Source organism: Astatotilapia calliptera, chromosome 12 (assembly GCF_964374335.1).
Source record: "Astatotilapia calliptera chromosome 12, fAstCal68.1, whole genome shotgun sequence".
Classification (NCBI taxonomy): domain Eukaryota; kingdom Metazoa; phylum Chordata; class Actinopteri; order Cichliformes; family Cichlidae; genus Astatotilapia; species Astatotilapia calliptera.
The window spans coordinates 14,055,641-14,080,844 of record NC_137433.1 but is presented as its reverse complement, the minus strand read 5'-3'; the positions used below and the strand labels follow the sequence as shown (position 1 = coordinate 14,080,844).

General features: G+C 41.5%; 4 protein-coding genes across 7 annotated transcripts in view; 1 reads left to right on the top strand and 3 right to left on the bottom strand.

The window, feature by feature from the left end:
* The window catches only part of LOC113033804 (4-hydroxyphenylpyruvate dioxygenase-like), a 55,389-nt gene extending 53,608 nt beyond the window's left edge, over positions 1–1,781 (bottom strand). Inside the window, exon 1 of the mRNA XM_080309023.1 lies at positions 1,537–1,781. Coding sequence (XP_080165149.1) covers positions 1,537–1,623 — 87 coding nt within the window. The 5' untranslated portion in view covers positions 1,624–1,781. The remainder of the gene's footprint in view (positions 1–1,536) is intronic.
* A 777-nt stretch (positions 1,782–2,558) lies between these two features.
* LOC113033229 (TBC1 domain family member 10A) lies at positions 2,559–12,818 on the bottom strand. Of its 3 annotated transcripts, none has more exons than XM_026186786.2 (9): positions 12,069–12,818; positions 10,601–10,700; positions 8,889–8,996; positions 8,289–8,395; positions 8,081–8,195; positions 7,034–7,099; positions 6,330–6,519; positions 6,098–6,252; positions 2,559–5,349 (listed from the first exon to the last, which is right to left on the bottom strand). In XM_026186786.2, the coding sequence occupies exons 1-9, from the start codon at positions 12,248–12,250 to the stop codon at positions 4,843–4,845; spliced, it is 1,530 nt and encodes a 509-aa protein (XP_026042571.2). In that variant the 5' UTR covers positions 12,251–12,818; the 3' UTR covers positions 2,559–4,842. The 3 variants fall into 3 exon arrangements, with proteins under 3 accessions (XP_026042571.2, XP_080165148.1, XP_026042573.2); XM_080309022.1 differs by lacking the exon at positions 12,069–12,818 and adding an exon at positions 11,155–12,050; XM_026186788.2 differs by lacking the exon at positions 12,069–12,818 and adding an exon at positions 11,765–12,050.
* A 135-nt stretch (positions 12,819–12,953) lies between these two features.
* Positions 12,954–19,015, bottom strand: sf3a1 (splicing factor 3a, subunit 1). Of its 2 annotated transcripts, none has more exons than XM_026186782.2 (16): positions 18,938–19,015; positions 18,732–18,810; positions 17,993–18,102; positions 17,698–17,902; positions 17,337–17,594; positions 17,164–17,238; positions 16,921–17,071; positions 16,626–16,822; positions 16,317–16,434; positions 15,922–16,229; positions 15,590–15,835; positions 15,304–15,511; positions 14,002–14,156; positions 13,613–13,714; positions 13,448–13,519; positions 12,954–13,339 (listed from the first exon to the last, which is right to left on the bottom strand). In XM_026186782.2, the coding sequence occupies exons 2-16, from the start codon at positions 18,777–18,779 to the stop codon at positions 13,238–13,240; spliced, it is 2,355 nt and encodes a 784-aa protein (XP_026042567.1). In that variant the 5' UTR covers positions 18,780–18,810; positions 18,938–19,015; the 3' UTR covers positions 12,954–13,237. The 2 variants fall into 2 exon arrangements, with proteins under 2 accessions (XP_026042567.1, XP_080165147.1); XM_080309021.1 differs by having other exon boundaries at positions 18,934–18,970.
* On the top strand, positions 18,965–24,399 carry ccdc157 (coiled-coil domain containing 157). Its single transcript, XM_026186783.2, has 10 exons — positions 18,965–19,353; positions 20,504–20,654; positions 20,761–21,451; positions 21,526–21,603; positions 21,727–21,896; positions 22,027–22,203; positions 22,302–22,464; positions 22,749–22,888; positions 23,030–23,094; positions 23,168–24,399. The coding sequence occupies exons 1-10, from the start codon at positions 19,106–19,108 to the stop codon at positions 23,397–23,399; spliced, it is 2,115 nt and encodes a 704-aa protein (XP_026042568.1). The 5' UTR covers positions 18,965–19,105; the 3' UTR covers positions 23,400–24,399.
* Positions 24,400–25,204: the final 805 nt, after the last annotated feature.

The window sequence follows — 25,204 nt, the reverse complement described above, 5'->3', positions numbered from 1 at the left end:
GTGCAATAAATAACTTTTTATTCCCACTGCCACGGAAAGTTCACCTGTACAGACAATCACAGCGTCTGCCCTCATATTTGTTACTGCGGCCTTTTAATTTGACCTGAACCTGCCTGTCATGGTCCATCAAACGTGGGAATCGGATACCTTAGGAACACAGGCGCCTTTGCTTTGCGTTATGGCCCGCCACCACCTCCCAGAGCCCTAACACATTGATTCTGGGAGGAGAGAGAAAGTCACCCGCATCACATGAATCAAGCACTGTGACAGGGGTCCGTTAGGTCTGGGATCACACGGAGGATCACAAGTCTCTCTTTTTATTTCTCTCTCTCTCCCATCTGTATTAGCTGGGGATGAGAGGCACGGGATGGCCCTCTAAAGGCATATATTTCCGTTGATGAAGAGATAAATCAGATCATTTCTGGAGTAAGGAAGGGAGCACAGAGAGAGCCTTCTTGGTCATTCCCCTTTGAGATGTAAATAGCACGGTGGCACTGAAAGAGGGCCAGGTGTCTGATGCAAAGAGGGAAAGCGTGACGGTGCATGCATTCCTCAGGGACCTAGAACATTAACTGTTGCTGTGCCTTATGCGGGTCAACATCAGCAGATTCTATAATGGTCCATAATGGCCTTGCTGGAGTAACGCAATCAGAACAAGTACCCCATGTCCAGTAAAATTATAATCATGTCTACACATGTGTGCATTGATATTTAAACAATAAGAAAGTTAAAGTTTCCCAGTTATGAGGAACCTCTGCATTCTGCAAAAAACTACACTAAACCCTGAAGACCAGAGGTCAACAGCTGCAGGTCACACCTTGCTGGACGATTAAAAATGAGTTAGCACGCTTTTTGGGGTCATCAAGACAACAATTTGACAACTCTTTAGAGCCTGGGGGAAAAAAACCTTCAAATGTCCCACACCTTAAAGGTGAAGAAAAGAGGTCAAACTGTGAATTAAGAAAAGAATGGCACCCTGTTATTAGACTTAAGAGGGGGCCTGAGTCAGTCAAGCTGCTGAGAAAGCCTGACAGGAGAAGGGTCGAATATGCTGGACACACATTCCTACAGTGGCTTTACAATCTTTCTTTCTTCATACTTAGACAAATAGACAACAAACCACAGACTCCCAATTGATAAGATTTTGTACCACACTGTTGTATCTGAGATGTCAGGGTTGACATAATGCAGAATAACATCGTTATAGGAAAGGAAATTTATCACTGGAGGGGATAAATCATCATATAACACTAACACTATGCCAGATTAAATGTAGTTTATCTTTATTGTTGTAAAAGCCTCCTTAAACCCCATTCCAGTTCAACCAGGAAACTTCTGCTTAAGCACACTTTCATCCAGTATAACTCCAAAATTTGTCTTTTGGTTTTTAAATATATATTTTTTGTATTCCTTTTTTGCAAAATCTTGATATCAATCTCCTATATTTACTTTTTATGTAGCATAGTTTAGATTACATACTGGAAACCTGAGGAAACAGCTAGCCTGACTCTATTAAAAGCAACAGAATAAACTTACCAGCATGTCTTTCACTACTAAATGCCTCGAAACCCCTGATGGCAGTGTTTTGGGGGAAATAACAAGAAAAAACACAAAACATACCATTAACTACACTAGCATTTTTAAGCTAAGCTAACAGGCTGCTTCGCAGTTACACATTTAGCATAACCACACTGACCTTCAGAAAGAAAACAAATACACTGTGAAAAAAATAAAAACATACAGACAGCCAAAAATAAAATAATAATAGTAATTTATGTAAAATATTTGGTACGTGTGAACTATTACTTACCCAGTGTCATTCGGAATTGTGCTGCCTTTAGGGGAAAGTGAGGAAGTCAGATGTGATGCCCAAAAAGTTGTAAATTAGTTGTAAATGACTTGTTGGTCTATAGTCTGTTAAACATATGTATAACATAGCTTTCATGAATGACATCAAGTCATGCCGAGCCAGAATTAAAGATATTTTAAGTGGCCAAAAGGGACCGGATTGATCACAATCATACTGTAGGTACAAGTCATGTCTTGACCGGTTGACTACAGTCCATTTACCAATATAAACACACAGAAACATCATAAATCACTTTTTGGCAACCTGGCCTAAAAACCTGCCAAATCAAACATACTAAGCTGCCCGTTTCCAAAACTGAAGAATTTATTTTGGTTATCCATAAAGCACGGATCTCAAAATTTCAGCTTACACAGAAATAACTGAGACGTGTAACAGTAAGTTGAAATTTTTATGTAAACTGAAATGCACTTAGCTTTGCTAGGCAGATTTAAAAACAAAAAAACAAAAGACAACTTACTAATAAACGATAATTTGGCCAGCTTCTTAAAACACACCCAAGAACTTTTTGGTTCATTGTTTTTGAATCATTCTGTGAAATAAAATCAGTGGCCTATAGGCATGTACATCAACTGTTCTTTAAAAAAATAAAATAAATAAATAAAATCGTATGTAACAAGGTTTTTTCCCCACTTTTCCCATTGATTTGAAGGCTTTTTCTCTCCCGACGTAAAACAAACAGCAGTCAATACCTGGTTGCAGAACAAATTTATTCATAAGTAGAGCTGTCACATCACTCTCAAACGTGGCATTTCTGAAAAAAAATGTAACGCAAAACAGTATTTAATGTAACAATTGACCTTGTGCTAGTGCAGCATTAAGAAAAAAAAGAAAAAAGTGGAATTAATGGAGACATCTTGGATCGCACAGGGCATTCGGCTTGTCACTCACATACAGGCAAACTTCTCATTTCCAAGAGATGACTCTGGTCCGCCATCTGCTGGTGAACATGGGACATTACATACAAACAGGTCTAAAGATCCCGGCGTTTAATAACAATCTAGATTGACAGCAATCATATATGCAACACAGCCACTTATCTGCAAGCCTAAAACTCATGCCACGGGAGTTCTGGAGAGGATCTCCTTTTTAAAACCTAGTAGCAACAGTAACACTCTTAGAGTGAGAAAAAGCATTTTAGTGGCAAAGGTTCCCCTGAAATTTTTTTTCCCCCCTAGTGTTACAAATGCTGATCAAAAAAAAAGAAAAAAAAAGAAAAGAAAAAAAGTATATATACCGTCTCTGACTGCAAATGACATACATAGCTACCTCTGTAGTATCTGTAACTGCATGACAAAAAATATAGCAGTATACACTGAAAATACAGTTCATTACATATTTTTTTTATATCGTATGTACACAAAGAGCATTAAATTATAATACGAGTGAAATGTGAGGATTTGCGGCACAAGCAACTAAACTATTGCATAAGGGGAGAGTGATCGCTTGATAAATGTCATCTTTTTATATCCCCGCTGCGTTTTATAACTGAGCTGAGCACGCGCTTTATTAGCAAAGACTCTTTTAATATTAGTTATGCACAAACACATTTTACACACGTGCACTTGTGTTTCTCAAGACTCCCTTTACCATTGTATTGATAGTTGAGAAAGACTAGGAATGCCACCAAAATAAAACTGTGGTGTTTTGGAGGGAAAAAAAGAAAAGACAAAGAGCCTCACAATCCATGCATGCTACCGCATTTCCCCCCAAAAATACAAACAGCTACAGAAATCCCAGTAAATCCTTAAATCCCGTGATCCCTCGTGACTGCACAGAAAATGAGCCTGGTCACATGCAGGGGTCGTAGATGGTCTCAGAGTAACAGTCTTAATTTGCTTTGGAAGCTCTAGCAAAAAACAAACACCCAAAATACAAAAATGAACCCAACACCTTAATGGTTTCACATGTCCAAATAGACCTTAAGCAGAGCCAAAAGGAAGGTCAGCACCATTAGGTGATTTGCTTCGTGTGCACAAACACAATCAGGCAGATTTGCATTGGGTAAGAGGTGGTCTTCAAAATGATTAGCTTTTAAGAAGGCAGGAATGTGTCATACAGTGAGGAAAGTCCAGTGTTCTCCACTCTGCTGCCTGGGAATGACTGGTGAGCCGAAGTGGCTGGAAGTGCCTCACACAGTGAGAAGAGGAGCTTATACACAGCTAAACAGCAGTTCAACTGATTCAGGAAAAACAAAGAGATGTTTTTGTTTGTTTTGCATAGCAGGACACACACACACACACACACCTACCTATTACTCCATGTTTTAAATTGTATTTAAATAACTCGCGCTTGTTGGAAAAGACTTCCTTACATTCGCCACTTCAGTCGCTAAATTTAATACAATTTTTCACTGTGAGAAAATGTAATCTCAACTTCAGAGAAGTACGCTTGTACCTACTCCCAATTTTACTGAATCCCATCCTCGCTGTGGTTGCCTCTCCTAAGAGCATGTATAGCTGCAAGGCTGCCCTCTAGTGGAAACCCCCCTCCCCCAAAATGAAATACAAAGACTTGAGAGGCTGAAATGTGTGGCGCGTGCATCAGGAGTTTACATCCTCTGCTGCACATTATTACAAGTGAAAACGCATAAACTGCAAGAAATCCGGCACCTTACTAAGATTACCGAACACTTGAAATACACTGCCCTCAGTAAAGCAGTAACTTGTCTCCCTTCCAAAAAAACAATACTAAGACTTATGGTCTAAATAAGAGAATCAAGCATTAAGAGGAAGCATCCGTCAGCTCTGTAGTGACAAATAGCAAAAGCATTTAAGTAGTTTTATACATGGTAAAGGTGCTTTAGTGTATGCTGTTAATATCAAAGGCAAACTTGTGTGGAAATGAGCAAATGCATACAAATATTAGAAAAAAAAATAGGTTATGCTGGCCACTCAGAGACTTCGGCAAGGCTGGCTGGTTGTTGACGGAAGAGTGCTGGTGCTTCGTCCACACCCACACACACACTTTCAGAGCTACAAGTATGTGTCCTGCTCTGTGCTGCTGAGGCTTTGTGTAGATCGCTGAAGAGTAGATTCTTTGGCAGAGGGGAGGTCTGTAGGAGGTGTTTTCTGCTCTCCAGCTGAGTCCATTTCAGTCTGCGCCGCGGCCTCTGGCGTCACACTGTTGCCTGGAGGCGGGGCAGGCGGTTCTGTGGATGACGATTGAGGGTCACTGAGAAGAGGGTAAGGATTGGGAATCTCCTCTGTGGGCTGGGATTTTTTCATGCTCTTCTTTTTCTTACTCTTCTTCTCCTCCTTGCCCTTCTGCAGCTGTGGGATAGTCTGAGGCACTTCAAGTACAATGGTGGGGTTCTGCTGCAGGTCCTGACGCCTGGGTGGCTCAGCCAGCATGATGATCCGAGCGCCGTGCATTCTTGGAGGCGGTTTGAAATTGAGCTCCCCGCGGTTCTTCTTCCAGCGCTTGAGCTGGGTGTGATGCTCTCGTTCCACGTCTCGCGCCGTCACCGGCACCTCGAGAATCTGCAAAAGGAAAAATCAAGTCACCCGGTCACTGCTGTGCTCACATGTTCCTTCCATGACTGGCAATTGTACTGAGACTGTGAACTTTGTCTGCAAATGCCAAATGACCGCCACACACAGTCAAGCCGGCGCTACATATAACAGGGGGTATTGTTTGGGAAGACAGACCCTCACACAAAGCTCGATACAAGGAACCAGACACCATGCAGCCAGCACTCTGGTCAATTTGTCTGTGTGTCACTTTAATTCACTCTCTCAGACTCACTGGTGTTCTCTTGACTACTTGTAGGAACATTTATTGTTCCCTCTAACTCCTCCCTCACAATATGACACAATGCTGTTTACATCACTGCCGAATAATCAGACACGACTTCTCAATAACAAAGTCAAATCACATGTTTAGAAAACATTGATATCAGCAAAGTAAAATAAACTCTGTTTTTAAATTATATTTTCCTTGATTCTTGGGTAGCCTCACATGACTAGGTAACTCGTGTGATGAGAAGCATGATATCTGGGATGTAGTTCCTCCTTGAAAGAGCAAACTAAAGGACAACTAGAGACCATATTTAGGCATCTATACGACTCGCTGCTAGTGCAATACCTTCAGTTTTTGGAGACAGTTACCACATTCAACTCTAGGCCTGGATTACACTTCTAGAAGCTGCAAATCAAAGATCAGAATCACTGGCAGGACACCGAGGACATTTCAGTCTGAAGGCAAAGCAATCTGGGAAAAACCCCTTACCTCTTGAACAAGGAAACCCTCCTGCATGTATCGAGGCTCTATCGCCCTGAGAAGCTCCATGGTCTCATACTGGCCTTGGCAGGCCTTAAGCTTCTCACGAGTTCCCAACATGCACTTGAGTAGCACCAAGCCCACTCGGAAAATTATCTTCACTCCTAAAAGGAGGAAGAAGGAGCCGATGAGTCAATTTCAGAGTAAAGACGCTCTATGAGGCACCGCTGCAGATACATACCATCGCAGAGGAACATGTCCCAGACGCGCAGCACCGATGCCCAGGGTAGGGTTCTGGAGAAGGCACACATAAACCATTCAGTCATGTAGAGGATGGGGTCGATCTTATGTTTCTCCAGATGCCGGAAGGCTAGAGGGGAGACGCGTCGCAGCAGGGCGAAGAGTATCTCTCCATCTAACTGTATAGCTTCCTGAAAGAGGGAGCGGTGGGGGACACTAAACAAAAAACGTATTGTACTCTGCATTGCTGGTGCTGAAATGAGATATGCACATACACGCTCATCTATTAAATTAAACCAGTCCTTATTTCTACACATTGTTTTCCCATTATGCACGACTACCCAGATTTTGCACTTATGAGGAAACATTTAATTAGCAAACCTTCTTTCATAACATGGAATTCATAACTGCAACAGAAACCAAGAGGAGGCAATTATTACGCAAGAAAGTTTACTCAAACAGCTTACTGAGAAAATAAGTCTGTAAACAGCCCACTGCCTTCATCAGAAAACCATAACCACAGTGCCACTGCGTCACACACACACTGTGGGAAACAAAATACACATTCTAGTTTTGCTGAGCAAAAGGCCTACAAGTAGGTGTGCACAGCTCTGGTAGCAGTGGAGTCAACTGAGGCTATATTCTCTTTGCATTTCCAACACTGAGCCATATCATCATGAACGCTTTCAAGTGTTTCAGTCTCACCAGGCCGGGACTGTAGTAACCAGGAAGATACTTCTCACAGATCTGGACCAGCCCCCAGAAAGCATCCTGTAGAATCACACACACATACACACAATGTAAGGGTAGTTCTTTGTTATACTTAGAGAGGCATTCCAGGGGTCACAGAGAAGCTGGAAAACATTAGAAATGTTCTCTTAAATACAAGATTTTCTAGCCATTCTACCCTTATGAAGCACTCGGGCCCCCTTAGGACACTGGCCAATTTGGTGTGTATAGTGTTATTGTGTCACACAGTGTGGTGTCGAACCAAAATCCTTTCCCAAGCAACTATCCACAATAAAAAGCCATCTTTGCAACACCCCGGACACTTATTTAGCTGGTAATTTACTTAATTGAAATGCTCACCAGGACAGAAAACTGCATGTATATATAACCACCACACACATCTGATAAATCCACTTCAAAGTCTGCTCTCTCTCTTATGTCTGAAGTTCATACTTTAGGTTGTGAGGAGAATTTTCCTTCAACATATTAATTGCTTAGTGCTTTTAATGACCACAAGGCTTTCCTCAAACTGAGAGTGTGTCTAAAAATCACACACCATGTCTAACTAAGCTAAACTGAATAAGTGGAATTCATGATTCCATTAGCTGATACTCTGACATACATGCAGAGACTTAATCTGTGGAATGATAGGATTTTTCCAGCGATGCTATCTGCCTCGTTTTTTAGTTCAAAATTTCCAAACCCTTTTACAGTCATCTTGGCTGCTATCATAATCTCAAATTCGATGTATTATTTATACTATGGAGCAGCTCTGGAAATCATCTACAGATTACATCATTTGTACACTCAGTCCCTCTGCAGTTCAGCTCAAAAATACTTTCCCGAGGTCACAAACTAAAACTGAGCCTTACAAAATAAAAGAAACAGCACTATTTCTATTTTCAGTGTGGATTTTAGTTTTAAAGACCATAACAAGTCTTCAAGTGTTCAGATCATCCACACCAAGGGACACAATTTATATGGTGAGTGATGGTGTGTGTTTGTATTGAAGGCAGTTCGTACCTCAGCAGGCATGTGCATAAGCAGCACTGCAGCAATAGGAGCCTGGGCCTGGCAGTATCCCTCCTCTGGTCTGTAGAGAGTATAAGCCTTAAGAACACGGGACAGGTCCTTCTGCCTGCACACACACACACGCAACATTTTAGCATATTCAAATAAGATGCAGTAAACAACTCCCGTGTTGTACGTCACATTGTGGTAGACTGCTCACCCGTGTCCTCCCCGTGACACAAACATCTCGTGAAAAGGAAACTGTCGATGGAGGTCTTTCTCAATTACATCAAGCCATTTGGGGTCTCCCGGCTGGCTATCCAGCTCCTGACAAAAAGAGCATGGGGGACATGAGAGTGAGATCTCTTTGTGATACGGTATAAGTGATTATATTGTCTTTAAGTAGGAGGACTACAAACCCCTGATTCTTTTTTATAGGATTTAGTGATCTCAGCAATAAATTAAGTTATTCATTCACTATAAAGGTCAGTGAATTGTCTAACCACTGCATGAGCAGAGGCTAGTTTTAAACTTTATATTTGAAAAGATTCAAGATCTGCATCATTATTCATTTGATGCTAGCATGCATTTTGAACACTTAACCTGAATAGAAAACAAACCAAACAAAAAAGATCAATAATAAAAACTGCCATTGCTCCAGCTCTTTGGTAAAAATATCTCGGTTCTCACTCAAATGAGTAATGCTTGTGGATGACCACACTTTCAGTACCAATTTCAAATGAAATTTAAAAATGAAATGAGCTCAAAGTAGAGTTTAAGCAGAGATGTGAGGAGGAAGTGAAAGAGGAAGCTGTCGGACCTGAAACTTTCCTTGGTTCTGCTCTCTCTTCACCTTCCCACCAGACAGGTAGAGCCATGCACGGCCTCTGAGGGCAGGAGGAATTCCTTTCTGGCAACGCAGCCTCACCTGAGTCACAGAACAAAAGGGTTTCCCAAATAAAGCAATATACCAAAGGACCATGGGAGAATGTAGCTTGAGAAAAGCTAAGAGAGGCAATCTGGTGCGCAGATACAGCAAATGGTTTTCATCAGAGCGCTTCCACTGGTATTTGTTCCCTTTTTTGAATAAGTGTAGTTTTGTACTTAGAAACTAACAACTTACACTTAGGATGCATTGACTTGTAGCACTGCATGCACTCTAAAAACTCTTACAACCCAGTGATTTGACTTCCTTCTTTTCAGCAATGAAAATGGCCAGTTACTACTTATCTAGATCACCAATTTATTTGGCAGATGCAAGATCAGAATTTGATCAAAGACGAGCCAAAATTTGGGGATATTCTAACATCTGACATCATTATTAGAGCTTCACTTATACATGTAACATTAAAAACATGCCACGTGATTTATATCTTCAGGATGCAGAAAACAAAACATTATCTCCAAGGGGGCGACTACTTAAGGTGCATAGAAACATAAACAGAAGTCATACACAAACACTCTACCACCTGTGACTCAGGGAGTAGAGCGGGTCGACTCCTCCAGTGTGCGTGCTGGAGGAGTATCTTGGGCAAGATACCGAACCCCAAAATGATCTAAAGACATCCAGCAGCGTGCGAGTGTGTGGAAGGGATAAGCATAGAAAAAAAAAGCTTGTTGCTGCAACTGTAGGAAGAACATTATGACCTTCAAAAGGGCCAAAATATACTAAAATGAATGCTGCAAAACATGACATTGATAAAATTTGATCTCAACTCGTGCCATCTCTCCAAGTTGAGGCTTTGCAATCTTTCAGCAGGAATCACAAACAGGTGTTGTCGCAACAGATTAGCTGACCCGACCTTCACATTTGAGTCCTCTTGAGACTTTTGACTTGACTTGCATTGCATTACCCTTTCTGAGCACATTTGTTTGCTCTAAAGCAAAGCTGGCACACTTCCTCAAGAACATTACAGTTCCTACTGTACAATTATTATCAATCATGGGGGCACAATAAAGGATTAGAAACCCTGACCTTTATTAGTACATGTACAGCGAGAAAAGGAACACTTCTCGCCGCTAAATTAGCCGTTTCTGTCATGTACAGAGCCACTTTTTGTATTCCTTTTGAAAGAGAATCATTTTATATGAAGCCAGTACAATCCCACCCTGAATCTGAAACCGGTAATTTGTCATACAGTATATGCAGTGATACAGTGACGGGGTTGTGTCCTGGCTTGCTGCTGATTCATGGGTGTGAGGTTAAGTTGCAGCTTTACGTCGATTCGCTGAGAGCATTTCACACAGAACCAGCTAGACAAGCGAAGCTGCAAAACAAAGTGTATACAAAGTCTGGTCCTTGTGCAATCATTTGAGCGTTACCGTTTGCTTTGTTTGATCATGTGTAAGAGTACCTGTGATTGGGGGGACAAAAACAAAAACTTCCTAGAAACGACACAATACAATTCAGCAAACCACCTTCAGAAACTCTTTAAAAGAAACTGATCTGGTGAGCTTCACATGGCTAACACCATGGAAGGCATACAACCAAGCCACATGTTTTATGCAACTGATTTAACACCTGGTGCTGACCTTATTGAATCGCTTGATCATCCACTTGTCCCAGTGGTTCAGCATGTCCAGCCACTTCACCTCTCTTTGCCTGAGCACCGCTGGAGGTATATCCTGAGCTCTGGTTACACAACAGGAGGGAGAAAAAAAATTACAAAGCTCAAATCATTTTTTGCGCTTTTTTGCTTGAAATGACAGCAAACGACACATCTTCTCTTCTTTTAGCACAGAAATAATTAGACAGGTGACAAAAGTTTGCTTGTTTTTGCAATAAGGCAAGTCTGAAATAAGCCTCCAAATTGGCCCAAGCTTTAAAAAGAAAATCTCACAAAGACAGTTTATCGTTCTGCATCTACCATCAGATCTGTGTGTGTGGCCATCACTCATTTGCAGTCAGCGAACTATAAAAGATACAAACTCAAGACCTATTTAATGTCAAAGCTCTCTGATCTGAAGGAGCTGCAGTCAGGATAATTTAACAGTAAAATATTTACAGGCAAGGAGGGAAGGGGGAGTCAAGGACTTTACATTATATTTTCAAACAGAAAAAGAAAACGTAAGCAAGTATAACCTACATTAGGAATTGTGGTCTGATGCTTTACTATGGTATGTAATTATCTCATCGGCACAAGCCTGTAATTGTAGGGCTGAAACGTCTTCAAAGAGCTCTTCTTATTTAAGACAGGCCTCTTCTGGTAACAAAGTGCAGCCTATGTGTTGTAGATCAGTGCAAGACTATACTGCAGCTTCAGCTCCCAGAGCCTTTAAACAATAAAGAGATACGTTTGTTGCCAAACAGTACAAGCTAAACACTGACTATCTACAGAGCTGAGCCAAAAGAGGCCCTCAGCTAAAGAGGCACCAAGAGCTGCGGCTCCAAGCCTGCCAAAACTCCACAAGACAGGAAACTCCCAGCCAGCCGGTGCTTGCCATAACTTTCACCCACTCCTTCCACTGTTTCACTGCTGTCATGCAGGCTTTAGACCCAGCACAAAAAGAAAAACGAAATAGATTTCTTACAAAAGAAAGAAAAGAAACTGATCTAATCTGTATTGCCAAAAGGCCAGAGATAAATTAAATCCAAGCATGACACAGACAGCCAGAAGTGCTCGGTCAGCACCCCCCCACCACCACCACCACCGCAAAAAACTGTGACAGGCTAAACGAAAAACAATTTAACATTACATGGTAGAAATAAGAAGATTAATACGACTCGTTTAATCCTCATCTACGCGTTTACTGCTTGTGGTGACTGTGGCAAACAGAGGGTAATAAAAAAAAAAAGAAAGAAAGGAAAAAATAGAAACAACACGGTGCCACGCAGCTGGTTGGGAGCTCTGTTTGTCTGAGGCACATAACAACACCTGCACAACTTGTCATCACAACTAATGGACAACAGTAGGCTGCAAATTTACTACCTATTATTCTTATCATTATCATTAAGCATGGCAAACCAACACAGATGGCCTCAGAGTTAAAGTAAACTTACGTGTCCTCTGAGTACTTCTGCGCCCCACCAATAAATCCATATTTATCCGCCTGCCTTTCGCTGGCGAAGCCGTTGATCTCAGAGTCGGATCCCAAGGAGCTTTCGTCGTCAATGTGACTGCTGCTAAGAGTCCTGATGCTCCCCGTGTCCACAGATCGACGGCCGTTTTCCATTTTGTCCATGGTAGCATAAGAAGAAGAAAAAAAACTAGCCTTCTAGCCGGGGCAGCTAACGTCAGCGAGGTTGTGGACAACCCAGAGTCAAATCTGCTCCTGTGCATATGCAGTCGAGTCAAACTGCATCGACGCCATGATTTCTGGGCGCGAGTTAAACTTTCCAACCGCTGTTTTGTCCGTAAATCTTTTCTAAGGGTGTGCTCCAACCGCTGGGTCACATTAAACTGGTTATGCTTGAGTTAACTTGAATGGGTTTTCCCCCAGTTTTAACATTAGCCAGCTAACTCTGCGTTGCTAACGTACTAAAAGTTAGCCTTAACTGCTTGTGACAACAATCCCAAACTATTTCTACATTGACCCCACCTTCAACGAACCGCCGCTACATTATTGTCTAGTTTTACATAGTTAGCCGATTACTTACTAAACCACCTGGTTAACGAACTAGTACATTTTGTCCTCGGCTAGCTGTGGCTTGGTTTTGCCGTCCTGTCATCCCACCCGAGAACACTATACGGATTTCTACATCTCCTAGTATCCCAAGCCTACCGCCCTCGCCTGGGCTTTAACATCCTAATGTTACGTCTGCCCCTAGCGGCTGCAGAAGAAAGAGGAAGCGAATCCCATGTCTGCTCTTTTCTGTGAGCACATGTGACCTGTCCTAATCCATGTCATGTTGCTAGATTTGCAAACGCAGCAGCAACAAAACCAGACCATTTAAAACTCCTTTATTTCATTGAATGAATCTCGTGGGCTCTACATGTTGTTACAAATTACCACTTAAGTTGCATCACAGAGAAGAAAAAGACTGAAGCAAAAGTGTGAAATCATGACTGCCATCCAGAGTATTATCCTTTTAACCTTTAAGGAGGACACGTTGTTTGCACACAATTGTATGAAAAATGCCATATAATGCAAACAAAAATTAATTTTATGACACAAACAACAACAAAATAAAGCAACAAAAAAATCATGTCTTCTTTCTGCAAGGATGGCTCACTTCTTTCTTCCACCTCTCTCCTTCAGTGCCAGATGAATGATCGAACCGTTGCTCATGTTGTAGTAAGCCAGTGAGTTGGAATCCTTGATGAAGATACCCTGAAAAGGAACCAAAAACAAAACAAAACAAATTAATAAATCAGCACTTTATATTAATTAATGCAGATGAGATCAGACATTCCAACAAAGCCATGAGCAAATCTTTACCTCATACTGCAACTTCTGTTTTCCTGCCGGCATGCCTGTAGCTTCATGGATTTTGACTTTAATGACAGACACCTGCGGAGACATTACATTTGCACATCAATAAGAATGCTGTGTGTGAGAAACGACTTAACCTTAAAGAGAGAAAACAAACCACATGTTGCATACCTGGTCTGTGACTGGGACAGTGAAATTCAGCACCTGGCCATTCAGCTTCCATTCACTCTTGTCCTGCATGTTAGGAACCTGTACTTTAACAGCCACTGGACCCTAGAGACAGGGAAAAGATTCAGACACAAAAACAGATGAAACTACATATCCATGTTCTACTAAGTAGGTTAGCTGTGTTTATCTTCAACTACCACAGCTGGAAACAAAGCCCTATATTACTACCATGTGCACAAAAAGAACTTTTCTTTTTTTGCATATCTTTAAATGAATCTGATGGTCACACAAAGTCCCAATCCAGTCTACTGAACCACGAGAGTGATGTGGTAGCACTGGTAAATTATAAATGTAACGTAACACCTTTTCCACACTTTATTGATCCAACAAACCTTGTTTCTACGAAGGAACTCCTCCTCCGGAATCAGGTTATCCTCAGTCTTCATCTTCTTACTGACAGGCTCATCCTCATGAGGTGGGGGTGGGTGGATAGGTGGTGCTGGAGCAGCACTTGGTGGCTGTGGCACAGGTGGAGCAGGAACAAATGCTAGAGGAAGGGGAAAAAATAAGGTTATTTGAATTTAAATATAAAAATAAGGAAGGCTATGTATAAAAGGTTTGGTTACCAAATTACTCCAAGACAAGTAATATTTTCCCTAACAATGGTCATCTAGTTGTTTCTCATAAGCGCTTTAACCTTATAGAGTTGACGGATGCACAGGCATGTCCAGAACACATGATAGATGTAAGATACTATAGCTGCTATGGTATCTTACATCTATAGCTATAGTAGCTTACATGAGTCATGGGATTACGTGCAGACTTTAAACTATGTTCCAGTTTTTTTAAATTGTCTTGATAAGTATGATTTTATTTGACCTACGATCAATAATTTATGGTATGCTTTTGCTTGAAAATGTGATATTCTCCCCCCACACGGAAGCTGGTCATAGACATTATTAACACAATTCATCATATGGAACTGATTACCCTCTCACTGCGGCTACAGAAGGAGAAAGGAGAGAGACTTTGGGAACGATGGGATCGTTATATGTCAAGAGACTAGAAACTGATACCTCTGTGATGCAGAGGGACAGCTGCGAATTTGTTTGAATGGAACATGCACCTGTGTAATATGTAATATGTGTAAGTAAAACAAGGCGTTGTGTATTTTGGAATATGCGAACATATGTGACTGTGTTGGTTTCCCTTGCCCTCTTTAGTTCTGTATGTAAAATAAGATGAAAATCAATAAAGAGAAAGTATTAAAAAAAATAAAAAAAGAAAATGTGATATTCTAAGGAAAGTGCTTTCAAAAATAAAAAAAATTAAATTAAAATAAAAACAAAAAAACAACACCCTACTGGTGGAAAAATATAACACATCAACCAATTAGAAAATTATATGGAACACGTGGCATTTGGTTGCTGAGGAGAAGTTCTTGGAGCAATGGCAAAAGAAAGAACAGTGACACCGATAGCAAGATTTGAGAATTGCAAGCCAGTCTGGAGTTTAAAGGTAGTGTGTAGTCAGGAATAATCAGTGTTGCATCTTATTGTGACACCTGATTGTTTTGGAACAACTACTTACAAAACAATGCCTGAGCCATTACCTACATTTTATCTAATTCAAGAGCAAAATCAAAAGTAGTAAAAAACAGCCACTATACCCTTGACCCTAGGGGGTTAACTTACGGGCTGGAACAACCATGGGAGGTGGTCTGGGAGCCATGATGTGAGGCGCAGAAGGCGGCATGGGAACCACGTTAATGCGGGGAGCAGGAATCATGGGCGGCATTGGGGTAATAACTTGTCCTGGTGCAAGACGCACCACAGGAGCCACAGGTGGTCTCGGAATTACAGGTACAGCAGACAAGAGAGTGGTGCGTACTGGTGGTGCCACCTGTTACATAACAACATTACGTGATAAGAAGGTACAACAAAAAGCATTCAAATGTATACAATTACAATTTTAACTTACAGAGGGTGGGCGAGGCACCACTGTGACAGGGGGACTAGGTTTAGGCAAACTGGGTGCAGAGGAGGGGATGGGTGGCTGGTGATGAATTTCACTTGGCTTGCTAGGGCCAATTTTCTCTTTAGTGTCATCTTCTCCCACCAGTCCTTTGGCCTTGTGAATGGCTTCTATCTGCTCTTGCAGGGTGATGTTGGCCTGCGCTGCCTGCTGTGTACGAGCCATGCTTCCAGAGTGCCCATCCCAGGTAACCTGAAATGCAAAAGAATACAATTATTATTGTTATTATTATTGTTAAAGACAGTTTTATAAAAGCTGCAGTTACTCAGTGTTTTTACCTTCTCCTCTGGCTTTTGGATTTCTTCTTCCCCAATCTTTTTACCGATGGCCGTCTCTTCCACACCGAAGATATCAGTACGCCTCTCAGCCAGCTGTTTCAAGCTGCTCTCGATATCCAAACCAGGAGCATAAACTTCATCCTCAGTCTGTCTGTCTCTGATGCTGCGGTCTCTTTGCTCCAGCCAGCGTGGATCTAGCAGACCGATACGCATGTGCTCTGGCATCTTACTGGCCGGGATCTTCTCACCGGTAATGGGAGAGATGAGGTACTCGTCTGGAACTGCAACTGAAGGCTGAGGCTTGGATGCTGTAATGAAAAGGTAACATTAGTTAAAAAACAAAAACAAACAAATTGTACAAAGTAAAAACTTGCTCACATAACGAACAGTGTTACCTTTGGGGTCGTAGTCTTTGCGAATGATAACCTGATCTGGAGTTGGAGGCAGTGGAGGTGGCATGGGGGTGTCCGGTGGAAGTGGAGCCTTCATGCCATCATCCTCATCATCAGATCCCTAAAGAAAGCAGCAGGGGATGAATCGATTTTGTTACAAGATCTTAAAGTTTTCTTCTTTTTCTTTCTCCAAGCAGTGGGTTAGAAAAGATGCCATTTAATTAAAAGAAAAACATATAGTATCAAATCTATAACTGGTCAGACACAAACAGCTTGCAATCCGCAGTAATTAATTACTCCATCAGTTCTAACCTCATCCATGTCCTGTACTTGTGTGTCTTGATCAGGCTGTGAAGGCTGGCCTTCACCCCTATCCTCCCGCTCATCATCTTCACCATCGCTCTCCACTTCCATCTCTACCTCCTCACTCTCTCCAAACTTCTCATAGCGCTCCTGGATCAGGATGCGAGCACCGAGCTCCTCTGGTGTGGTAGGTGGTGGGAAGTGGCCTAAGGAATTTGAGATGCCAATAAAGATTAAATGATTGTACCAATATTTACAGGTGGGGGTTACTATTTAAAGATATAGTTACTGTGATTATAATTACCTTGTTCATTAGGCTGGAAATCCACTGTTTCGACCACTACAAAGTCATGCCAGTCAATTTGGGCATATGCAACTCGTTCTTTCTCCCTTTCCTCCTCCTCCTTCTTCCTCTCGCGCTCCTGGTACTTTGCCCATTCAACACGGTACCTTACCTGATGGTTGGACAACAGGACATATTACAACCATGGGAAAGAGCAAATGTAAACGGTTATTTTGAGAAACAGTCACTGTTAAAACAGAATACCTGGTCCATAACCTCTTTTGGGTTCTCGGCTTCCTTCTTGAGTTTGGTCAGTAAGCCTTTGGGAGGGATCAGAATCTAAAGGATTAAAGTCGAGAATCAATATAATGCTTAGAAAGTTTAGAATCACCACTTGAATAAATACACACCCAGAGAAGACCAATCTGTTAAGTCACCTTAGTATACTGCTCCACCAGCTTGGTGAAGTAATTGAAAAGGCTGTGCTGTGGTCGCAAAAAGTCAAACTGGTAGTTCCTCTGTTCCTTCTGCATGAGCTGAGTGAGAAACTGGCGCCCGTTGCGAGCAACAAACTGGGCAGTGAGCTTGACAACATCCAGGTCAAATGCTGAGATTGATGGAGGATCTGCAATGAACTCAAACTCAGGGGGAGGTTCTTTGGGGACCACTGTCTCCTGAATCACCTGTGACTGAACCTAAAAAAACATGTAAAATATTAGTCAGGGTCAAAGACTACCAGACCTTTTTTTTTATTAAAAAAATAAAAAATAAAGTGCAAAGTGAAGTTCAATGACTTACTTTCTGAGGAAGCTGCTGGGACTGTTGCATAGCCTGCTGCATAACTTTGGGCACAGCTGCAGATGGCTCTTGAGCTTTCCCCTCCTTAAATTCATTGACTTTGTGGCGATAGTAGGCATGGTAGGGGTCATTCGGGTTGAGGAAGTTAAACTTTGGATTGTTGATCTCATTCTGACGGATTCTTGCCTCAAATTCAGGCCCGTTCCTGTGAATTGGCAAGAATTAGTTATGCCATATACATGAAATCCAGTTACCATTACATATTTAAAAAGCTGCCACATATAAAATAACCAACCTTGCAACAAAGCTGGCTGTCTTGTCAACAATGTTTCGGACCTCGGGAGGTGGATAAATGATACCAACAATAGGTTTTGTGGCTGGCGTTTCTTCTGCTGTTGAATCATTCTGTTGCCGCAAAAGCACATTTGTTAGTTAGAATAAACCAAAGAAGGGTTAGATGAATAAATAAAAGAATAAAGTAAAAACAACAGTGGTCTACTTAACACCCACCCGATGTTAAAGCTTTTCCAACTACACCAAGTAATATTTCCCCTGCTCTACTACAATTTACAACACTCAAAGCATAGACAACATTTTGAAAAACTTTAAATTTCGCTACAGTAGTCCACACCATACGGTAAAAACTACCAAGTGCTGTGATGAAAGTGGGTCGGTGAATTTTCTACGTGAAAAAATGTGGTACAAGACACATTGATCCAAATATCCGTTTTCAATTTAGCAAGTGACAGCAAAGTCTCAGCAATTACCTTCAGGTTCGAACTGAGATTTTAGACGTCGTGTGTAGATTTACCATCACAGCTAACTACGGGCTAGCAAGGTTTAATGCTGCGACCTCAAACGTTTAGCGAAAGAAAAAGAAATAGACGCTAGCTGTTCGCTAAATTCAAAAATCAAAGAGACAGTTCAAAGTATAGAAAGACAAAAATTAACCCAGTTCACAAGTTAGCCGACAAAAAGCAAGCAGTATGTAGGCTACACTGCTGGCATTAGCTAACTAGCAGCGGTACCCTTACCTTGTTGTTAGCCTCCGGCTGAACGATTTGAACAGGCCCAGGCGGCATGGCTGCGACTTATTGTAAAACTGGAAGTAACCTGCAAACACAAAACCAACAAAAAAACCAAAACGTATTTTAAACACTACTTTTTAGCACATGCTATGTCAACAATAAAGGCTACAGGAACTAAAAGCTTAAAATTTGCCGTGGTTAAACACACTTACTACGTCGCGCTTTCGTTGACCCAATGGAGATGAATTACTTCCGGAAATAAACCGCACAGCATTGTGGAACTTGGAGTACTTTTTTTGGACGTTGCCAAGGAGATACGGTATCAACAGACTGCACAGTGTTTTTCAGAGCTGTGTCATTTATAAAATAGTTTGTCAGACATGAGTCAGTTGCTGGGTAGTCAGGACTGTATCGAAAGCCTCCGAAAAGACCTGGTTGACCTTCAGGGAGCGATTCTGGACGTGTTTTCTCGAACCGGACCGCTCCGCTTTTCTTCCTGGAAGTTCCCGGACAAGCACTCCTGTAATCTAGACATGGTAGCTCTGCTAGAGCAGTATGACTTTGTGGATGGGGAAGATGCGTTCAATCAGCACTCCCACATTGTTTTACTGGAGTTGGTGGTTGACAGGTAATACATAACAATGACAATTATTATATAGCACATTTACATGAAAATTCATGTGCCTAACACAGAAAATTAAGAAACATAAAAATGTTAGATGTTTTAATATTGCTATTATTATTACATGCACAGTGAAAATAAACGCGGTTTACACTGTACAATGAAATTCTTATTTTGCCAGTGTCCCGTTGGGCCCATGCCTTGTGGATGTTTGCAAACAGACCTGTACAAATTAGTGCAGTAGCAGATAATGATAGTACAGTAACAGCCAACAGTAGTGTTGGTGTGGGAGCGGGGCAGTGCTGATTGTCTCATTCAGGAGTCCGATGGCCAACAGCTAGAAGCTACAGAGAGTATTAGTGCTTGATTTCAGGCTCCTATAGAATCTACCTGAGGGCAAAAGTGTGGAGAGGTGGTGGGTGTGTATTGTCTCTAAAAATGTTGTGAGCCCTTGGTCGTGTAAATGCCGTGTAGTGATGTGAAGGCTGCTCCTGTGATGGACTGTGCAGTTTTTATCCCACGTTGGAGATCCTTCCTGTCAGTGCAGCTTCCAGTACCACTCTGTAACTGAGGTGGTGATGATGCGCTCAACTGTACGTTGAGTTGCAAAAAAAAATGCTGGAAAAAATGAGGATTTTAGTCGACATGCCACTTTCTCAGCCATCTTAGGAAGTACAGTCTTTACTGTGATTTCTTGAGAAACTTCTGGATGTTGTGAGATCTTCCTTAATGTGTGTCCCTTGGAATTTAAAGGTTTTCACCCTCTCTACCTGTCTCACAGATGTCTGCTGTGTGTATGCTGCTTTATCCTTCTCTTCACATAAAAAAATCAAGAGTTGTCGGTCTTATCTGCACTTAGGAAGAGATTATTTTGCTGACACCAAGCCACCAGTCCTGCCATTTTGTTTTCTATATGCCATCAGTGATCAGCCTAATGATTGCGGTATCATCTGTGAACTTTATAATGCTGCTGTTTGATGAATAGACATGAACAAAATCATTGGTACCCTTCTGTTGAAGGAGGAAAAACTCACACTAATCACTGAAATAACTTGAATCTGACAAAAGAAATAATCAGCAAAAATTGACATTACATTACATAAACACATAATAATTGTTAAAAAAATTTCTTTCCCTCCCTCTCTGGCTGAACAAGACTGCTGCTTCTTGTACAAAGCTCCAGTGCTTACATTGACCGACTGAGGGGCAGCCACAGGAGAGAACAAACGCCACAGAAGGGATGCCTGTCAGTTGGTCTCATAGTCACAAACTACTGGAGTAATTTAGTTCAATTTGCCAACATAAAGGTAGGCAGACTGCTTCATTTTAGTGAAGGCATAATTAAAAATAATGGCATAATGTTGCCAGTTAACTGATAGATCTCAGTGCTTTAGGTTGTCTTTCCTTTCTTAGGAGTCTGAACTCAGTAAAAGGCAGATGGAAAGAAACAGTGATGAGACAAACACTGCATCACCTGTCTCACCTCAAATGAGCTCAAGAACCAACTTTTGCAGCCGTTGCTTGTCTGCTTGGTCTTCAACGAGCACATTTGAAATTTCCCCACAGAATCTCACATCCTCCAGTCCCACCCACAGCAGTCCATGCTCTCCTGTGTTTAGCAGTCAAAACAAAAGCTGCCAAACTGTCGAATCATCACTCATTCCATGCGATGCGTGTCATCAAGTGCAAACTCTTTTGAGAAAGACAGGAGACGCTCTGGTAGACCTGCTTCAGAGCGAGGGCCTGCCCTCATCTCTGCAGCCTCTCTTAGCAGCTGTGGATGACTCTCTGGAGCTGGGACGCATGACAGCAGGCGATGTTTCCCAGTGGGCCAATGAACAGCGCAGGGACACGCGCAGGCTGGAAAAACACCTTCAAGATGTGCGCTGTACGGTGCAGCCTCTTAAAGACAGACTAGCAGCGGCAGAAGAGGAACAGAAAAGATTCAGGTCCCAGCTGGAAAGAGCACAAAAAGATTTCAATCAAGAGAAGGAAAAGCTTCAAATAAATTCAGTCCAGCTTGAATTTTCGCTGCAGAAAGCACAGAGAGTCATTAAAGAAACAGAGAAAAGGCTGCATGAGGAGCAACAGCAACATAAGAGGGGTGAGTGAAATTGTGAATAAACATGATGAGAATTCACTGGAATCACTTTTCTACTTTCACATTTTTGAACACAGACACTATGTCCTTGGAAGAGATGAATTTCAAACTGAAGGAGGAAATAGCATTGCAGCAAAATACCTTAAAAGCACTGGGTAAGACACGCACCTAAGATTAATCTACAACCTTTCTTTCATTTAAAAAAAAAGAAAGTATGTTTTGCAGAACACACACAAAATACATATTTATGCAGGCTAAGCATTTTTTTTGTGTGTTAGAACATGAAAAGAAAGGACTGCAGGAGAGTCTGAACACCTTACAAATAGAGGAAGAGGCCTGTTCTAAACTGCAGCACAGGATCCAGCAGTTAGAGAGTCAGATCTCCGACATTCAGCTCCTGCTTGATAAGGAGAAAGCCAAGTACCAGAGTGCCTGCCGTCAGCAAGAGGTCAGCATCACAGCAAGCACCTGATTATTAGTTGTTTTCCACTGGGCACTGTGACAGACTCGCTTATGTGTGAGTCACACAGCAGTAATCAAATAGATTCATACATGTGTTGTTTGGTTGTGAAATCCAGTCAATGCAGGCAAAGCAGAAGTCTTTGTTAGAGAGAGTCGACGCTCTCGACGAAGAGTGTGAAGAGCTGCAGAAGCAGCTGGGGGAGAGAGATGAGAGGCAGATCGGCCTACAGAGTCAGCTGCAACAGATGTCAGAGGAGAAGGAAGAACTGCGGGCTCAGCTCACTCAACAGCAGGTAGATCAGAGCTTTTAAATGCACTTTACCCATAGTAATACCCAAAGAAGACATGTTTTAACCAAGTAGTATATGCTCCTATATTTTTTCCCCATCAGGACCTGTGTTTGAAGCTCCAAAATGAGAAACAGACCCTACAAAAACACACAGATGAGCTAAACAACTGTGTGGATGAGTTGAAGGAATATGTGCAAGCTTTGAGAGAGAGGGAGAGGCTGTTGGTGGCTTTCCCAGAGCTCAGCCCACTGGCTCAACCACAGAGTAGGCCGCTATGAATCACCTACTAACTAACATTACCTGTGTGTATTCAAATAAATGTGGCTTTGCACCTGTCAAGCACTAGTTGACTGCGGCTATTAATACTTCAGAAAGCACAGAGTGCTAGTTTGACAGACTTGGAATTATAAGATCACAAAAATGACCCAGTGCATTTGCAGATGAAAGAGACAGTAAATCGGAAAAATCAGTGCACATTAAAGTATTGCTCTTGTCTTCAATCTTGTCATTTTTAAGGAATATTTCTCATTTTATTCCATGTAAAAAAGGTACAGGAAATGTGCTTCTGGATATGCAGCAGCAACTGCAAGCAAATAGCATTCGTATAAATGTTTTGGAGCAGGAAAATTCCACCCTTCTTAGAAGTCTGGAGAAACTGGGAGAAAGAGCACAACATAATGCAAGCAGGGTAAGTCATTAGGTAGGATTCTTGTGATGCTACATAAATAGAAAACACGTGAATAGACGTATATCATGGATGAATAAACAACTTCAAACAGGGTTTTGTGGTTGTTTATTGCTGAACATCATATATATGCATTTTTAACAGGAAGCCTCCACTCAGCAGACACACACTGCTTCTCTGCCCAGCACACCAACGGAAAAACGTCCAGCGTAAGTATTCTGCTCTTTAGATTAGTCTGAGTGATACTGTGCATCCATTGTTGCCTTCTTCTTTGCTCCACAGGCAGAGCAGTGATGCAGCAAGGCTGGGGTACGTTAACAGAGGAAAGGAAGCAGGAGGAGGAGAGAGTGGTGTGGAGTCAGAGGATCGTGTATCCACCTCCCCCTCGTCCATACAAATCCACCTTCAAACACTCCACCTCAACACAGCGTGCACTGCTGCTAAAAGCCCTGCAAAAGTACACAGCCCTTCTCAACTTTATCACTCCCGGGCCTGGAATCAGAGGAAAAAATGAAACAGTGGAGGTGTGAGCAGAAGCTGTTTTTGCAAGCAATATACCTCGTTAAGAATTACTGGCAACAACTACAAGTGCCTAATTTTCTTTCTACGTAAATTCTGTTTTTTTGAGTTTGTGTGATTACATATTGTCATTATGTACAGTTATGGCAGTTAATATTACAGTTAAGATGGATTGCTCCATAATAAACACATTATTAATAAAGACTGTTTTTCACCGCTGTTAAAATAGGGCAGTTATGGCCCCTGCATATTAGGTTTCATGAAATGTGATATGCTTTCTCAAACAAGCCTGGATGTATCTGAATGGATAGCCTTCCCTCCGGATTGATCACATGGTTCTAAGTAAATAGGTAAAGTACCTTGAACGTCACAGAGACAGATGTCAGTGTCATTGTTTATGTGCTTGCTGACAAGGATGTGGGAGTTTCCAGGGAAACACAAGTGCTTGCTGGTTTCACTGAATCCCTTCTGACCTTCAGGTCAGTCCCTGCAGTGTAAGCTTTCAGTAAAATTGAATTGAATAAACAATCGTGTTAGTATAAACACTGACCTTTTACCAGTTTTACCTGAATGGACACATGACCTGTCATTTCAGTCACTTCACAGACAGCATGTGACCTGAAGGTTAATCCCTAATTGGCTTAACTATAGCTGTGTAATCAAGCATATAATTTAAGGTAATTTTAAGCACTTTCAACCAGTGCCATAGATGTCACTGAAAGTCATCTCTAATGCTATGCTTGACTAAACATTTCATTCTTATGAAGAAAGATATTTTGTCATTCCAATGAGCAGTTTGCCATGAATAAATATAAACTATTGTTTATTTAGCTAGTATATACATATGTAAAAAACAACAACAACAACAACAACTTCAATGTACCTCTATGATCTAATGGAAAATTTGTGCTTCACCTCATTTAACCTCAGTGTACTGTTGGTGTGTAGCTGTGACTTTCTTGAATAAAGAATGAGTTTGTAGTTTTGAAAACAAACTAAATGTGAATTGTGTTCAATGTCACGATGCAGTCTGTCTTCATTATCAGGCTGGTGCCCACATGACTGCAAGAACTGAGCTCCCTATGGCTGAACAGCCAAAGATTATATCAATATCAAGATTATATAGTGACGAAACGTTTCTCCCACAAAACGCTACGTCCAGATGAACAGAATCAACTTTTGGAGATCCACCGTAGCATAGTTAGAAACCATTTGTAGGCTTAGGTTCTTCCCCAAATTGTTTATGCTTTGATTTTTCCTCCATTTCATAAACAATCATGTCAGTATTGCTTACTGATGTAATTGTAGTTCTTATCTTGTGCTTTTGGCTGGACACAAGCATTCATTGGCATTAGTCATACCCACTTGCCTGGTTCACCTCAGATCACACTCAGTTCATTAAACCTAAATCTCACTCTTCAAGTTCATTTCCTGTTTCTGTTGGCGTGCCCCAGGGTTCGGTATTGGGGCCTCTTTTATTGATTATTTACATGCTTACATTCTGTCACATATTTCGGAAATACAATATTAACTTTCACTGCTGCGCAGATGACACTGAGCTGTATATTTCTTCCAAACCCAATTTCACCCTTCCACCCATCTCACTTTGTGACTTCCTCATGGAGGTTAAAACATGATTCTCCACCAATTTTCTCAAACTCAATAGTAATAAAACTGAAGATCCACTCATCAGCACAGCTTCCACTCTAACCAAATCCCACAAGTTTTCCATTAATATTGACAACTCTTCCACAAGTACCTCGACAGCACTTTGTGTCATTTCAGTCTCTTATTAATCAC